At 33.2% G+C, this 19,019-nt stretch overlaps 1 protein-coding gene across 4 annotated transcripts in view; it reads right to left on the reverse strand.

Moving 5' to 3' along the window:
* The window catches only part of LOC143078722 (CD109 antigen-like), a 356,264-nt gene that overhangs the window by 321,518 nt on the left and 15,727 nt on the right, over positions 1 to 19,019 (reverse strand). For all 4 annotated transcript variants that reach the window (XM_076253652.1, XM_076253654.1, XM_076253653.1 and 1 more), the window contains exons 4-10: positions 15,519 to 15,682; positions 7,767 to 7,798; positions 3,426 to 3,579; positions 2,888 to 2,958; positions 2,559 to 2,610; positions 1,489 to 1,571; positions 956 to 995 (exon numbers count right to left, since the gene is read on the reverse strand). In XM_076253652.1, coding sequence (XP_076109767.1) covers positions 956 to 995; positions 1,489 to 1,571; positions 2,559 to 2,610; positions 2,888 to 2,958; positions 3,426 to 3,579; positions 7,767 to 7,798; positions 15,519 to 15,682 — 596 coding nt within the window. The remainder of the gene's footprint in view (positions 1 to 955; positions 996 to 1,488; positions 1,572 to 2,558; positions 2,611 to 2,887; positions 2,959 to 3,425; positions 3,580 to 7,766; positions 7,799 to 15,518; positions 15,683 to 19,019) is intronic.

Below are 19,019 nucleotides of genomic sequence, written 5' to 3' on the forward strand. Positions count from 1 at the left end.
TCACTGGGAAATCAATGTAATTCATTGCAACCAATGTAATAAATATAATAAACACAAATAAATGGAGAATGCGTCTGTGGGTCTTATTCCCATGCTGACATAATAATGTTATAAAGGGACATAATTCAAGAACATCAAACGTGACAACTTCCAAATTTGAACTTCATCTAAGTTTTGTGGATAATAAGTAATGTTTATAAGTTTTTACATAACATTTGGTTGAGATAAACTTAAAACAGAGAACAGAAACAAAAATTTCAGCATTTTTTTTCCATTTGTAAAGAGGAATAACTCTAGAACAATAAATAAGACAGCACTTAAGTTCTACTTGATCTGTATCTGGTGGCAATAAACATTGTTAATCAGTTTCATAATATGCAACAAGGCATTCTTTTGTATGTATGAAATTAAGAATTGTGTGTAAGAAAATTAGTAAAATACATAAGAAAATAAGTATTGTACAAGTATTTGTAAATTCAGAAATTATTTCAATATGTGTTATAAAGGGTTATAAAAATAATGCAACAGAATGCTTTTCAGGTCTAGAACCAATTACTGTCACCATTTTACATTTTTTCCTCAATATAATCCATGCCTGCCAAGTTTTTGAAATCTCTATGGAGGATTTTAAGTATAGGGACTTAATGATCCTCTTGTATTTTCATCAATGTTTTTAATCTATTCTTATATTGTTTAAATGAGTTCTGTGTGTTTAAATACCCTTTTAACTCATTTGAAGGTCTGTTTTGAGGTGTTCGTTTTATATAATTAAGAATTTCAAAATTCCGATCAATACCTCTCATGTGGAATATCCTCCATAAATCAGGATAGTTGTGAAGTCTGTATTTTCTGACAATAACTCTGTTTGGAATTATTGTTATCATGTAAAGTTATCAAAAGTTAGAACTAGCACTATAGTCTTAGACTGTTAGAAACAAGCATTTGCAAAACTTACCATAAGCATCAACTGTGAAATTTCTCTCAGTTCCACTACCCTAAAAATAAAGATAATATTGGTATAGTTGTTCATTTGAAGACTTAATATGTTGTGTTTTGAATTTGGATTTTATCTATATCACAACTTTATCATAACTTATAGTACTACACTTCTACATACAAGTAGTTAAACACTCTTAATAGTTACAATTTTGAAAATTCTCAAATTTTGTCCGGAGTAATATTACGACCGCAATATATGTTTTTTTTTTTTTTTTTTTATCAAATTGTGTTGGCTTGTCGCAAAATTTACCAACATACTTTTAACAATGAGTTGTAGACCATATAGTAATTCCTGTATATCTTTTTTTTCTTTTAACTTGTTATTGACTTGCAGACTTGTTAAAACTAACATGTATATTGACCAATAATGGTTTACTTTTACAAATTGTGACTTAGATGGAGAGTTGTCTCATTGGCACTCATACCACATCTTCTTATATCTATGTACCCTATTCTATGTTCCCTATCTAATGATATAAATATACAAACCATTCCATCTGATGGCTGAACCTGTATCTTCCAATCTCCCATCTTAGGATCATTTGATATCTCATACTCAACAGTTATAACACCTGAATAACATATATATCACATATCATTGGATGCAGAAAAAACTAAAATATACAAATGTTACATAAGTATCCTATCTTTACCCTGTAAACTAGATAATTATAAACCCAAAATACTTCAAGACACTTTCTTTAAGGTGGTACCCAACACTTATACTAAAATTAATTTGGCTTGTTTAATTTTCTTAAAATTTTGACAAAGTATTTACTTTGACCCTTTTACAAAAATATAAAAATTTCAAAAAATTTGAACCAACCGTTTTATCAGAAAAATTACACTGGCTATATAGCAGTTTGACCATTGAGAAGCTTAATATTCCCTTAACAACACAACGTAATTAAAACGTTTAGCTGATTTTACAGAGTTATCTCCCTGTAGTGTTAGGTACCACCTTAATATTGGGCATTACTTGTGCAAGTATTCCTTAGATCTAAACAAGTGGGACAACAAGCAAGGCCTGGTTATCGTTTGTATATATTTGCTGTGATCTTGGTCTTTAGAATATATATCAGGTTATGATACATTCTCAGTCAAAGAAAACTATTGTTGAAGGCATTTATTTGTAACCACCATTCCTAAGTTAAGGGTAATTAAAAGCTTTCCATGTGGTACAGATTCCTTCACTATGCTAAAGGCTGTATTGCTACTTAAAGATGTCATTTTTTGGTCGTTTATTTTGTTTGGTTGCTGTCTCATTGATTTCTTACATGATTTTCTTTTATAAACATGTGAGATAATCCTTACAAACAAAACAGGGGTTTGAATTGCATTATTTTAGGGTATACATGTAATTTTCACAACAATTTCTTGATAATAAGAAATTATTGTGATAATAAAACTGCCACATATATCTCAGGGTTGAATATATGAACTTCAAATGATGACAGCAACTCCATGCATAATTCTTTCTGTGACCCAAGACAGAAATGAGGAAAAGAAAGTCTTATACAATTTTTTTTTAAATTGAAGTGGTAGAAAACAAAAATTACCTGTGTCGTTGCTGTAATCAGCAAATTTCTGAACTTTGTTACTATCTGGATCCTAAAAATAAAAAAGCATTATAGTAAATCTATAAGTAATTAAAATAGGTTAAAAAAATATGCATTAAATGAAATCCTCTTTATTTTGGCAACCAAACCGAAAGTTCTGACTTTGATGCCTAGAATGTATTCTAATGAAAATATTTGTTTAAACCTAATAGTAAGGCTTATGAAAAATATTCATTTAAGAACCAAATTATGGCCATTTTGATATTATATGATACAGATGAATCAGTGAACCTTGTTCTTCAAACAAGTATATAAAATAATGTACTTACGACAATAGTGATGTCCATTTTTTTATTAACTGGCATCAAGTCTGTATTGAGGATAACTACTCTCATTTTCACTGCAAAAAAGTTTGACAGATTCTTAATCAAATGACTTCTTGTAACGGTCATACGTGTGCTTTATTATTTCATTTGAGTGAACATTTTTAACCAGTATTGTGCTTTTTGTTTGTTTTTTTTTCTCATTTTTTTCTTGTATTTGTCTTTTAAAAGTATACTTACTGTCTTTTTTAGAATTAAGTTTACATTTTTGTTGTTCTAATCCGCTATATAAGTAGAGACTGTTGGTGGTATACAATTTTTTTTTTTAATATTTTTCAATTTTATGAGAATACACCTTAACCAATGAAAAAAACATTTTGCTTTCAGGTACTAAGCTTAAAATGTGAATACAGATTTTGACAAATTCTTATTGTTTTCAAAACTTTTTCACCTGCACTTAAAAGTACATGGATAATGCACAATAAGAGACAGACACAATGTCATGTTACCAAATGGAACCGATGGTCCACAGTAAACGCTATACCTGTCTGTGATTTTTTATAAATGGCTCTATCTGTTTGAACCAGGATTAAACCACCATCGTTAACTAAGTTTATTTCAATGCTGTCCTTCAAAAGCTTCCCTCCAATTGTCATCTCAAACTTCAATCTACAACTCCCAGGGTCTAATTCACCAGCCTAAAACATAATTCATTCAATAATTGTAGGTTAATTTGACATTAATAATTTTTAAAATGTTTTGGTTTTTTTTAGTCTGCTGTAGCTTGAAGGGTTTAGTATAAATTTGGTTTTTTTTTAATTTTTTGCTGTTGTAGCATTAAATATATATATAGATTCTACCACTGCATCGAGTGTGATATGATATTTATCCACTCGAGACAGTTAAATTTTCAAATTTAAAACGCGAGGCTCGCCGAGCACTTTAAATATTTAAAATTTAACTGTCGAGAGTGGATAAATATCATATTACACGAGATTTGGTGGTAGAATCTTTTTCTCTAAAGATTTTCAAACAATATGCAGGCAAAAGTATTCCTTCTTTGTGACTGATCTGCAAAAAGATGTGTTCTATTTATTTAACGTCATCAGACATGGTCGCATTTTTTCATGCCGTCACAATAGGAAATTCAGAGGAAAAGAAGACAATTCGACGTCATAACCAATGAAGAACTGAGATCAAACGAACCACACGTTGATTAAATTTTTTTATACAATGGGTGCAGAAAGAGATAAATTGACGAAGAATTAGAGAAATATATATATATTGTAGGGAATAGTAAAAGTATTTTCTCTGTCTAAGATGCAACCTTACATGGATTTCTCCTCAACATTTAACTAAGTTGCACTTAAAAAATTTAAAAAGGCATTTCAATAAACCCTCTATTTTCATTAGACCATGAAAAATCAAATTTATATAAGTACCAATGTGTAATATATCAACTTCGTTTTTTTAAAGCAATGCTCATATTGACACTTAAGATAGTTTGCAACTTTAGTTGTTTGAATATTTTATATTAATTTTTTAATAAGTATGCTGTAGGCATATGTGTCAATCTTACAAATGTAAAATATGTTTTATATTGATACAAAGCTATCTTTTGTCCACTTAAATGTATTAGTAAGTTATGGTGATAAACATTGAAAACAATATCGCACTACCAGTTGTCTTATCTGATAAAGATTGCTTCCACTATCTGTGGATGTATTTTTCTTTGATAGTTTTCCAAGTTTCAATTTTCCATTTTGTTTGTAAAAATTGCACTTTGGATCAATTTTTAAATCATCTAATACATTATAACTTATTAGAAAATATTCATATTTGTTTGGAACTAGATTTTGTAATTGCAAGGAACCACAAAATCAATTAAAACTTGTATCCCTTAGCTGAGATACAATAACTGGAAGAAAAAAATCTGAAAACATTCTTATTTTTTATTTCTTATTTTTTTAACTTGAAAATGCATCATTTAAAGTGAATAAATGGAATCCTTTTTTGGTTGGATTTGCATTAAAGTACATCTCCATACCCTTTCTACTTTACATTGACTTTCTCATTCATAATTTATTTTTAAAATGAAATGTAATATTAAATATTTATAACAATTCTATATCAATAGACCAGTGAATGAAAATCTTGTAAATGACTTGGTTTTTCATTTTTTTTTATTTCGTAACAATATTAATCTTATCTGTCTCTTTCAATCAGACCTCATTTTTTCTATAATATTTTTATAAATAAACAGGTTTAAATGTTCTATCATAATATAACATCCTATTTTTAAATCACTTGCTTTTATGGTATTTTTTAAAGTATTCAACAACTGTTTAATAACCTTGACCTTTGAAAGGGGTGAATGAAATACAAAATGAATACAATTAAATACAAATTTCTCAGTATATACAAAAGGGATTATCTAATTGTGAAATCTAATGCATGAGAAACAGAAAAACTTTGAAAGTTTGCCAGAGTATCACTTGTTTCTGTCATCCTCTACATCTTTTTAGTTGACTACTGTCACTGTTACTATTACACATGTATTTTAACTATTACAGTTCACAATGGCATTGTTATATCTTAACAAACCAATTAAGAATGACAAATTTAAAAATTTCTATATTTCCAAAAGGCATATAGAATGACATTATTTTTTTTCAATATACAGAAGTTGTTGTAGAGTATCTGTTGTCTGCTTGTATGATCTCATATCCTCTGGCAAATATAACATTCATATTTAGGACAATAACATTAAAAACAAGAATGTGTCCACAGTACACGGATGCCCCACTCACACTATCATTTTCTATGTTTAAAGGACTGTGAAATTGGAATAAATTCTCTAATTTGGCATTAAAATTAGAATGATCTTATCAAAGGGAACATGTATACTAAGTTTCAAGTTGATTGGACTTCTACTTTATCAAAAACTACCTTGACCAAAAACTTTAACCTGAAATTTGCACTATCATTTTCTATGTTCAGTGAACCGTAAAATTGGGGTCAAAACTCTAATTTGGCATTTAAATTAGAAAGATCATATCAAAGGGCACATGTATACTAAGTTTCAAGTTGATTGGACTTCAACTTCATCAAAAACTACCTTGACCAAAAACTTTAACCTGAAATTTGCACTATCATTTTCTATGTTCAGTGAACCGTAAAATTGGGGTCAAAACTCTAATTTGGCATTTAAATTAGAAAGATCATATCATAGGGCACATGTATACTAAGTTTCAAGTTGATTGGACTTCAACTTCATCAAAAACTACCTTGACCAAAAACTTTAACCTGAAGCCAAAAACTTTAACCTGAAATTTGCACTATCATTTTCTATGTTCAGTGAACCGTAAAATTGGGGTCAAAACTCTAATTTGGCATTTAAATTAGAATAATCATATCATAGGGCACATGTATACTAAGTTTCAAGTTGATTGGACTTCAACTTCATCAAAAACTACCTTGACCAAAAACTTTAACCTGAAGCCAAAAACTTTAACCTGAAATTTGCACTATCATTTTCTATCAGTGAACCGTAAAATTGGGGTCAAAACTCTAATTTGGCATTTAAATTAGAAAGATCATATCATAAGGAACATGTGTACTAAGTTTCAAGTTGATTGGACTTCAACTTCATCAAAAACTACCTTGACCAAAAACTTTAACCTGAAGCGGGACAGACGGACGAACGAACAGACGAACGAACGAACGAACGAACAGACGGACGAACGGACGCACAGACCAGAAAACATAATGCCCCTCTACTATCGTAGGTGGGGCATAAAAACTAAATTTGAGGTACTTTTTAGAAATTCCCTATCATAATGACTATGTATGTAAAGTTACAAATGGATGCAACTATAACTTCATCATAAACTACCTCGACCAAAAACTTTAACCTGGCAAAGAGCTGTTTCACACAATCTCATTTTCATGTTCAATGAACCATGAAATGAGGACCAAAAAACTAAATTTGAGGTACTTTGTAGAAATTCCCTATCATAATGACTATGTATGTAAAGTTACAAATGGATGCAACTATAGCTTCATCATAAACTACCTCGACCAAAAACTTTAACCTGGCAAAGAGCTGTTTCACACAATCTCATTTTCATGTTCAATGAACCATGAAATGAGGACCAAAACCTAAATTTGAGGTACTTTTTAGAAATTCCCTATTATAATGACTATGTATGTAAAGTTACAAATGGATGCAACTATAACTTCATCATAAACTACCTCGACCAAAAACTTTAACCTGACATGGGACAGACGGACGAACGGACGAACGAACAGACGAACGAACAGACGAACGAACAGACGGACGAACGGACGCACAGACCAGAAAACATAATGCCCCTACTACTATCGTAGACGGGGCATAATAAACAATTATCCAAACGAGTTAACTAAGAGAAAATACTGATACTGCACAAAGTCAGCATGTTGGTAAGTCAAAATTTCCAATAGATCATGTACCCCTAAGAGTCTCTCTCCAAAATTCAGGACACCTGCAGACATTAAAAAGCATAAACAAGTTTCCAATTATGACTTTATGAATGAACTACCTGGGGTCAATTGGGGCTACATATTAAAGAAATTTTCTTTGTGATGTCAAATGGTACCAGAAAAAAGCAACAGTTGGAAAATCAAAAATAACTCCTACCAGTCAGGTATCTAATGCATGTTAGTAAATTTTTCATGAAGTGCATTTGTGCTGAAGAGAACTGGTGAATTATAGAAAAATGTTAGTTTTGAGTGAACACTTGTCCATAGATAAATGGAGTTTTATATAAAAAATATTTTTAAATCCCAATCCCAATCCCAATCCCAATCCCAATCCCAATCAAATTAGAATAAATAATCTTACCATAAAAGTTACAGATACATCTTTTTTATTCTCTGAAAAAAAATGAAAAAAATATATTATACATTTAAAAATAAATTCAAAATAAATGAGTGTCTTAATTCATATTTTACATTCTCATATCATAAATTGCATATACGTAGACTCTTTCAAGCATCAATTTCAAAACAATAACAAATTCAGCTATTCCCATCAAACATTTGTACCATTTATTTTCCTTTGATTTTTTTTTTTTTATTTAAAAAAAAAATAATCTGTTATCCTCCTGTGACATTCTCTTCATTTCCACTCAAGGCTGTAGCTACCCTTGAGGCAAGTGAGGCACTAAAATTTTGACACTGATTATTTTTTTCATACATATATATCAATATAATAGTCATTTGTTGTTCTGTATCAACCTTAATTTCTATATAACTTGTCATCATTCCTTTTAAACTATTCTTCCTGGATATAACTCAGCATCTCAACAGGTGATGTTTCTCGATAACATTAACCTAGTAATGATAATCATCATGGATCTTTGGTTAAAAACAGGCTCTTGCAGAAAAGGAAAAGCGACACTGAAGGTAAAGAAGGAATAATTCTAGTAAACTAGTTTTTTTGTGAACAGAGTCTGAGTATTGCATATAACTTCATTAGAACAATCCAAAAACGATAAGTAGACTGACAAATCAAGTACTGGTCTTCGGAAGGGGGCAGTGCTGTCTGCATATTCATTTCTCTGTTTAACCAACTTTTGACAAATCAAGTCATCACAAGGGGGCAGTCCTTTCTGCGTATTCATTTCCCGAACTTTAATCTTTCTCTTTACAGATAAATAAAATATGAATAATATGAAACATGCATGGATTAGTTTCTATCCATGTTTCTTTAACCTTAAAAATTGAAAGAATATCCCATATTCCAATTTGATATTATTGAGGAATGGTAGAACCTTTAACACAGGATTTTGTCTTTACTTATTCGGGACTACGGAATTTCGGTTCTTTATATTCGGGGTTTCGGAATCGGAAACCCCATACCCCTAACCCCTAAATTTATAAATTCTGGAACTAAAATACCACCAACTATTTTCAGAAATAATTTGAAATTATGGACCTACATGTAAACGTCAAAAACTCCATTCCAATTCCCCTGTACCCATATCATATATACACTATAGATAGAATCATATACATTTATCTTATCTCATTCTATCCCTAGTTTGTCTACTCTTTGTCAGCATAAAAGCAAGTTTAATATTTTGTAACTGCAACTGTATGATGGTGCTTACAGGAAAACTTAATTCCCTTTTGCAAACAAAACTGTTACTACCGATGCTGCTACCAAATTGCTGATGGAGAAGGAATTGGAAGAAGACATTGATCATTGTGTTGATAATAATGTGCTTCCTTTAGAAACACAGACTGCCCTAAAATGACTGAAAACTTGGAAAAGAGCATGCATCAGCGGCGAGAGATTGTGCGGGCTTGCCATGTTCATCTTGATAAGGATATCAGCAGACCAAATTATGATTCAGAAACGATTTGACTGAACCGGCCATAGCAAAATTTGGCAAACTCTACTGACTCGATGTTTGTTCTTTGTTCTGGCAGCAGACTCTAATCAGTGATATTTGAATGATTATCTTACATATAAATTTAAATAAAGTTGTTAAAAATTTGGTGTTAGTAAAAGTCTTAAAATATAAAATAATTATATAAAAAAAGTCCAAATTCAAAACATTATCAAACTCTAAAATGCCTAGAATGCAGGATTTTGCACCATTCATTTCATACCCTCCAAAAAAAAATTTTGCCTCGCTTTGCTCAGTTCAATTATTTTGCCTCATTAAAATAAGATGCCTAGCTACGGTCTTGCTCCCATATGTTAGAAGTCAAATAAATAGTGTCTATATAAAGACAAGGAGATGTGGTATGATTGCCAATAAAACAACTATCCATTAAAAGATGGTAGAACCTAGATGGTTTTTATTATGATTGAATCAATTTGCTGCCTATCATGTTTCATTAATCTTTTATGCTTTGTTTATTCCTCTTTTCAGTATCTTTTCTCTTAAAATATCAATTTAACCATTAGGGAACATAATCATTATGCATTAAAGCTATCCAAGATGAAATCATCTATAATCTTACATATAAGTACAGCTATTACAAATGTCAATGTTGAAAAAAATCAGGTGCTTGTATAGCTGACATTGCAATTTAAGTCAGGTGCTTGTATAGCTGACATTCCAATTTAAGTCAGGTGTTTGTATAGCTGACATTGCAATTTAAGTCAGATGCTTGTATAGCTGACATTGTAATTTAAGTCAGGTGCTTGTATAGCTGACATTGCAATTTAAGATACCTGGGTACAGTGGATTTATTTATTTTTGTGCGTTTCAATTTTCGTAGAATGAAGAAAACTTGCATTATCATGGATATTTGATTTCATGGTTTTGTCAATCTCTGCATAAAAAGCCTATACAAAATTTATAATAGGTTAAACATTTAAATTTGTGGTTTACTTGTACCAGTAAACCAACGAAAATTGGTATCCAACAAATAATAATGAATTTACAGAAGAAGAATAAGTGCTGAAAGAATGAAATGAAGGGAGGAAAGATAAAAGCCAAAATGGGGTCCCAGAAATTGCAAAATCTGAAAAATAATTCTTAAAATGAGAAGGGTGATATAAACTCTTCCAATTTTACCAGATTTAAGCTAACTTTAGTGTCCCCACTGAAATGTCTTGATAGTAAGACAAACATGAGAATATTTCAAAAACACTATGACAAATACGATCAGAAGTCAAGCCTCTCCAATAATAATGTATGGGTGTGTCTAACAGTAAAGAATTTGAATATCCAATCCACTGTGTTCCCTATCACATCACAGCTGTTAAATGTATGAAATAAAGATTTTTTTATTTAAAAATATTTCAATGTTATGTCTTAGAGCATAAATATTCATATTTAATTCTGCAAATTGGAGTTTTGAAGTGTGGAACAAGGAAAGAGAAAGTTTTTTTAGCAATAAATGAACTGTATACAATGTAAGTCCTATTTGAACCCTTTTTTCTTATTATAATTTGAATGTATATTATCTATCTTGAGTGTTTATGCCTTGTAATCAGACATACAATAACTTTAACCTTTACGTTCAGTGAGAAAATGGGCTGATTATCCCCTTTTGTATAATTTGATCTCTTATTGATATAACGGTCAATAATAGGAAACCAAACCTATTACAATTAAACAAATAGAAAATAATAATGTTCTTTTTTAAGAATTTATTGAAATATACTGAAAGACTCTTATAATGCAACACCATCTATATAAATAGACTAATAGCTCAATATTTGAGCTGAGATGGATAGAAATTATTAAATGCAAATAAAAACCAACACATTAGTTGACCAATTTCATATTAAAAAAATAGTCTATGTAAAATCCAAGGTATAAAATTACCCTACAAAACAGACCAACTCCATCTTAAATATTTTATTTAAATTTTTCCAAAATCGATCAAAGTCTTAAATATGTACATGTATACATGCACTTGATTTCTATCTGAAGCAGCTCATATATAGACAAAAGAAAAATACTGTCTTTAATTCAATTTTGAGAAAACAGTCCAAGGACTATAATTTCATTTAAGTAGATCATCGGAAATCAAACCGTTGAGCAGTAACTCACACAACGCACTGATAAACTAAAAATCAGCTAAAATCAAAACCAAAAACAGTCAAAATAACTGATGGATTTTGGATTGATAGTACCGTCCTGTAAAACACTATAATACTATAGACCAATATCGGACCAGAAAAACCTCATGGGTAGGCTAGGTCGTTAAACACTCCCTAGTAGAAGGACCAGAAAAACCTCATGGGTAGGCTAGGTCGTTAAACATCCCCTAGTAAAAGGACCAGAAAAACCTAATGGGTAGGCTAGGTCGTTAAACATCCCCTAGTAGAAGGACCAGAAAAACCTCATGGGTAGGCTAGGTCGTTAAACACACCCTAGTAGAAGGACCCCCCCTAGTAGAAGGACCAGAAAAACCTCATGGGTAGGCTAGGTCGTTAAACACCCCTAGTAGAAGGACCAGAAAACCTCATGGGTAGGCTAGGTCGTTAAACATCCCCTAGTAAAAGGACCAGAAAAACCTCATGGGTAGGCTAGGTCGTTAAACACCCCCTAGTAGAAGGACCAGAAATACCTCATGGGTAGGCTAGGTCGTTAAACACCCCCTAGTAGAAGGACCCCCCCTAGTAGAAGGACCAGAAAAACCTCATGGGTAGGCTAGGTCGTTAAACACCCCCTAGTAGAAGGACCAGAAAACCTCATGGGTAGAGGCTAGGTCGTTAAACACCCCCTAGTAAAAGGAGTAGAAAAACCTCATGGGTAGGCTAGGTCGTTAAACACCCGCTAGTAGAAGGACCAGAAATACCTCATGGGTAGGCTAGGTCGTTAAACACCCCCTAGTAGAAGGACCAGAAAAACCTCATGGGTAGGCTAGGTCGTTAAACACCCCCTAGTAGAAGGACCAGAAAAACCTCATGGGTAGGCTAGGTCGTTAAACACCTTCTAGTAGAAGGACCAGAAATACCTCATGGGTACGCTAGGTTGTTAAACACCCCCTAGTAGAAGGACCAGAAAAACCTCATGGGTAGGCTAGGTCGTTAAACACCCCCTAGTAAAAGGACCAGAAAAACCTCATGGGTAGGTTAGGTCGTTAAACACCCCCTAGTAGAAGGACCAGAAAAACCTCATGGGTAGGCTAGGTCGTTAAACACCCCCTAGTAGAAGGACCAGAAAAACCTCATGGGTAGGCTAGGTCGTTAAACACCCCTTAGTAGAAGGACCAGAAAAACCTCTTGGGTAGGCTAGGTCATTAAACACTCCCTAGTAGAAGGACCAGAAAAACTTCATGGGTAGGCTAGGTCGTTAAACACCCCTTAGTAGAAGGACCAGAAAAACCTCATGGGTAGGCTAGGTCGTTAAACACCCCTAGTAGAAGGACCAGAAAAACCTCATGGGTAGGCTAGGTCGTTAAACACCCCTTAGTAGAAGGACCAGAAAAACCTCATGAGTAGGCTAGGTCGTTAAACACTCCCTAGTATAAGGACCAGAAAAACCTCATGGGTAGGCTAGTTCGTTAAACACCCCCTAGTAGAAGGACCAGAAAAACCTCATGGGTAGACTAGGTCGTTAAACACCCCCTAGTAAAAGGACCAGAAAAACCTCATGGGTAGGCTAGGTGGTTAAACACCCCTTAGTAGAAGGACCAGAAAAAACTCATGGGTAGGCTAGGTCATTAAACACCCCCTAGTAGAAGGACCAGAAAAACCTCATGGGTAGGCTAGGTCGTTAAACACCCCTTAGTAGAAGGACCAGAAAAACCTCATGGGTAGGCTAGGTCGTTAAACACCCCTAGTAGAAGGACCAGAAAAACCTCATGGGTAGGCTAGGTCGTTAAACACCCCTAGTAAAAGGACCAGAAAAACCTCATGGGTAGGCTAGGTCGTTAAACACCCCTTAGTAGAAGGACCAGAAAAAACTCATGTGTAGGCTAGGTCTTTAAACACCCCCTAGTAGAAGGACCAGAAAAACCTCATGGGTAGGCTAGGTCGTTAAACACCCCTTAGTAGAAGGACCAGAAAAACCTCATGGGTAGACTATGTCGTTAAACACCCCCTAGTTAAAGGACCAGAAAAACCTGATGGGTAGGCTAGGTTGTTAAACACCCCCTAGTAGAAGGACCAGAAAAAACTCATGGGTAGGCTAGGTCTTTTATTAAAACACCCCCTAGTAGAAGGGCCAGAGAAACCTCATGGGTAGGCTAGGTCGTTAAACACCCCTAGTAGAAGGACCAGAGAAACCTCATGGGTAGGCTAGGTCGTTAAACACCCCTAGTAGAAGGACCAGAAAAACCTCATGGGTCGGCTAGGTCGTTAAACACCCCTAATAGAAGGACCAGAAAAACCTCATGGGTCGGCTAGGTCGTTAAACACCCCCTAGTAGAAGGACCAGAAAAACCTCATGGGTAGGCTAGGTTGTTAAACACCCCCTAGTAGAAGGACCAGAAAAATTTCATGGGTAGGCTAGGTCGTTAAACACCCCCTAGTAGAAGGACCAGAAAAACCTCATGGGTAGGCTAGGTCGTTACACACCCCCTAGTAGAAGGACCAGAAAAACCTCATGGGTAGGCTAGGTCGTTAAACACCCCCTAGTAGAAGCACCAGAAAAACCTCATGGGTCGGCTTGGTCGTTAAACACCCCCTAGTATAAGGACCAGAAAAACCTCATGGGTCGGCTAGGTTGTTAAACACCCCTAGTAGAAGGACCAGAAAACTTGCTCTGAAGTTTACATACCAACAACACAAACTGATTAAGAATTGAGTTTCAAACATACATCAATCTATAGGATTATAATGCAGACTTTGGCATAACCAAGAATTGAAATATCCAGGAACAAGAATGTGTCCATAGTACATGGATGTCCCACTCACACTATCATTTTCAATTAACCACTGATCCACTTGTTCACTGATCCATGAAATGAGGTCGAAGTCAAGTAAAAACTGTCTGACAGGCATGAGGACCTTGCAAGGTAGTCACATACCAAATATAGTTATCCTATTACTTATAATAAGAGAGAATTCAACATTACAAAAATTTTGAACTTTTTTTTCAAGTGGTCACTGAACCATGAAAATGAGGTCAAGGACATTGGACATGTGACTGAGGAAAACTTCGTAACATGAGGCATCTATATACAAAGTATGAAGCATCCAGGTCTTTCACCTTCTAAAATATAAACCTTTTAAGAAGTTAGCTAATGCCACCGTCGCCGGATCACTATCCCTATGTCGAGCTTTCTGCAACAAAAGTTGCAGGCTCGACAATAAATCCATCATATTCTTAGTCAACAATATCAATTGCGATCTTTTTTCATTATCACATAAGAGAAGTTATATTTCAATTCTAATAATTGTCATAAAATATACCATGTTGAAGGCCGTAAATTTACCTATAATGATTTACTTTTATTAATTGGTATTTGGATGGAGAGTTGTCTCATTGGCACTCACAACACATCTTCCTTTATTTACATACCATAATCAATAAATTAATGAAAAAAATTATAAATACAGACATTTTTATTGTCTTTTACAAATAAATTAGCTTAAGCAGAATCTAGCAACTCCATACTGTGTAATTTGCCCACAATGTTTAACTCACATTACTGTAAATGTGTAAGGCATTTTTGAAGGACACAATATTACATTTCATCATGAAAAAAAATAACCTTATAGTCATAATGAATTATATATAGATTTAGATTAAATATCACTTAATAAGGAGGTTTGCTACTCAGTTTAAAAATAACAAGCTTTTCATAATACTTGTATATATTGATATGAGATTAATAAAGGAAGCAAATAAGCATAAGCAAAAATATATAGGTGAATGTGCTTGTTTTCTAGATATTAGCCATTGAAATTTTGGCACGAAAATGTTCTCTCTTGATTTTTAATAGCTTTATCATTTCCAAGTTTAAGTTCTCAAAAACAACTAAAAAATAACAAAGATTTTATAAGACTTTAACAGATGGCTTATAATCATGAATGTAAAAGATTTATAAAACGAAAAATGGGGGTCAATGCGCAAATTTTTGTTGAGGCATTCAACTGAATAAAACCAGAGGATTCCGAAAATCTGACAAAAAATCCAAAACATGACAAGCGAACATCCTTAAATACATGTTTTACCTGTGGATGCAATATCAAAATATACGTCCTTTGTTTTTACAGAGTCACTGGAAACTATTTCAAGTTTTCCCGTCAATGTATCTGATCTTGGCTCTGTCATAATAACACTAACAATATATGGGGTACCAATCCTGGCTTCCTTTGGAGCAGTCACAACAAAAGTTCTAAAATAATAAAACTAATTTTTACAATACAAAATACAAAATTGCAGAAGCCTTATATGGTATATCTCATTTTGCTTAGCACTTATGATCAGCCTAAAAGATACTCTGAGCCAAAAGTTTGAAGATAGGCCAATGTATAAAACAATGGAAGCTGTTACCCCCCGGCTTTTGGTGATGTTTATGTTGTTTTGAAGAGCTGACAATGTTTAAAACTAGGGATTTCAAAAGATCTGAAATTTAATACTCGGATACTCGGTCATGATACTCGAGTCCTCGCAAGTACTCGGGTGAAGCTTAAATGTTTATTGAAAATTTTAGATTTTAGGTGGGAGTTCGTATTTTTTTATAATACGACTTGTCCATTTATTGGCAACAACAATATTGGACTTCAGTTACTTGTGATTATTCGTATTGTTCAGTCTTACTTTTTCTGAGGGTTTTTTTTTTTGCGCTATCGTTTGTCTGATCTTTTTTTTAGCCATGCCGTTGTCAGTTTATTTTCGACTTTTGGGTTTGAATGTCGCTCTCACCTATATCTTTAAATTGGAAATAAAACAATTAAGGTTCAGTTTCAAATACAGAGTAATTAAATTAATTTAGATATACATCTCATACCAAATACGTTTACATAGAAATCTTGATTAACAAACAAAGGTAAGTTTTTACGGCTTGTGATGAGTTAATTATTAATCGATGAAAGTGTTGATCGTGTACAAACACCGTTAAAAATGTCTCTAATCAGTTGTGAAGGGTTTAACGCAGGTCATTTTGTTCTTGTTTAGAAATATGATCTGGTCAACAATTTCAGACGAAAGACTGTTTGACTTTCTATTTTTGTTTCAATAAATGTATATGAACAAATTCCCTCGGAAGGAAAGGACATTGATGGTACTACTATAACAAAAAGTAGCCTCAATATATTATATTTATGATGTTAATTGATTTTATTTAAGTATTACGAATGGGTTATGAGTGGGAATGTGAAGAGAAATATCTCAAGATGTATAATAGTCAAACGAGTATCCGAGTACTAAAACTGTACTCAAGTACTCGGCCTTTCGATCGAATACCCGAGTACTCGAGTACTCGTTGCCATCCCTATTTAAAACAATGGAAGCTGTTACCCCCGGCTTTTGGTGATGTTTATGTTGTTTTGAAGAGCTGACAATGTATAAAACAATGGAAGCTGTTACCCCCGGCTTTAGGTGATGTTTTATGTTGTTCTGAAGAGCTGACAATGTATAAAACAATGGAAGCTGTTACCCCCCGGCTTTTGGTGATGTTTATGTTGTTTTGAAGAGCTGACAATGTATAAAACAATGGAAGCTGTTATCCCCGGCTTTTGGTGATGTTTATGTTGTTTTGAAGAGCCAACAATGTATAAAACAATGGAAGCTGTAAACCCCCAGCTTTTGGTGATGTTTATGTTGTTTTGAAGAGCCAACAATGTATAAAACAATGGAAGCTGTTAACCCCTGGCTTTTGGTGATGTTTATGTTGTTTTGAAGAGCCAACAATGTATAAAACAATGGAATCTGTTACCCCCAGCTTTTGGTGATGTTTATGTTGTTTTGAAGAGCTGACAATGTATAAAACAATGGAAGCTGTTACCCCCGGCTTTTGGTGATGTTTATGTTGTTTTGAAGAGCTGACAATGTATAAAATAATGGAAGCTGCTACCCCCTGGCTTTTGGTGATGTTTATGTTGTTTTGAAGAGCTGACAATGTATAAAACAATGGAAGCTGTTACCCCCGGCTTTTGGTGATGTTTATGTTGTTCTGAAGAGCCAACAATGTATAAAACAACGGAAGCTGTTACCCTCCTGGCTTTTGGTGATGTTTATGTTGTTTTGAAGAGCCAACAATGTATAAAACAATGGAAGCTGTTACCCTCCTGGCTTTTGGTGATGTTTATGTTGTTTTGAAGAGCCAACAATGTATAAAACAATGGAAGCTGTTACCCCCCTGGCTTTTGGTGATGTTTATGTTGTTTTGAAGAGCCAACAATGTATAAAACAATGGAAGCTGTTACCCCCCTGGCTTTTGGTGATGTTTATGTTGTTTTGAAGAGCCAACAATGTAAACAAGGTGCTCCACAGGGCGCAGCTTTATACGACCGCAGAGGTCGAACCCTGAACAGTTGGGGCAAGTATGGACAAAACATTCAAGCGTGATACAGCTCTGAATTTGGATTGTGATCAAATTTTTGACATTACATTTTTTTTTTACACAAAACAAATGTCAAGATTTTACAAATCAATTAAAGATTTCTTCTTCAAACTTTTTAAATCTAAAATTAAATAGTTGACACAGCATAGGTTTCTGACACAGAATGAATGTGGTCTAATGAACTTAAAATATTTTTTTTGCCTTTGAGCAATTCACTATGCTGTTGAATATTAATCCTCTCAAAAAAATGTTTGAAGAAATTTTCTTTTTATTTATGAAATCTGAAATGAGAAAAATTTAACCCCCCCCCCCTTTTTTTTCACATCCCCGTTTCCCTTTTTCCAAAACTGATATCAATTCAAATTTCTAATGGAGTTTGCAACAATAACTACTCTTTTAAATACATCATAAAATATTAAAATGTAAAATAAAGTGCTTGTTATCACTGAATGGTAAAGATTGGTTGGTAGTAAAAGTGAATATACATTGTTTATTGTATAAAACAATAAAAAAAACTTCATCAGCAACATTTTATATTGGCAAATTTCCAATGAAGTTATTTACATAAAGTTATTGGCAAATAAAAATAGAAAATGACATCATAGTCATGTCTGGCAAATGTCAAACATACATTATCTAAAAACATTTTAGATAAGATAAGGAAAAAAAGCTTCATCAGCAACATTTTATATTGGCAAATTTCCAATGAAGTTATTTACATAAAGTTATTGGCAAATAAAAATAGAAAATGACATCATAGTCATGTCTGGCAAATTTCCAACATATATTATCAACTTCTATTCTATACAGAGAAAGATAACTCCAATTGAAAATTAATTGCTATTGCACAATATTGTGCAATTAGATATTTCTTGCTATTGTGCAATACTGTGCAATTGAAAATTTCTTGCTATTGCACAATACTTGATATGGAATCCTGATTTGGACCAACTTGAAAACTGGGCCCATAATCAAAAATCAAAGTACATATTTAGATAAAGCATATCAAATAAGCCCAAGAATTTAATTTTTGTTAAAATCAAACTTAGTTTAATTTTGGACCCTTTGGACCTTAATGTAGACCATTTGAAAACTGGACCAAAAATTAAGAATCTACATACACAGTTAGATTTGGTATATCAAAGAACCCATTTATTCAATTTTTGAT

This window comes from Mytilus galloprovincialis, chromosome 6 (assembly GCF_965363235.1).
Source record: "Mytilus galloprovincialis chromosome 6, xbMytGall1.hap1.1, whole genome shotgun sequence".
In the NCBI taxonomy this organism is placed as follows: domain Eukaryota; kingdom Metazoa; phylum Mollusca; class Bivalvia; order Mytilida; family Mytilidae; genus Mytilus; species Mytilus galloprovincialis.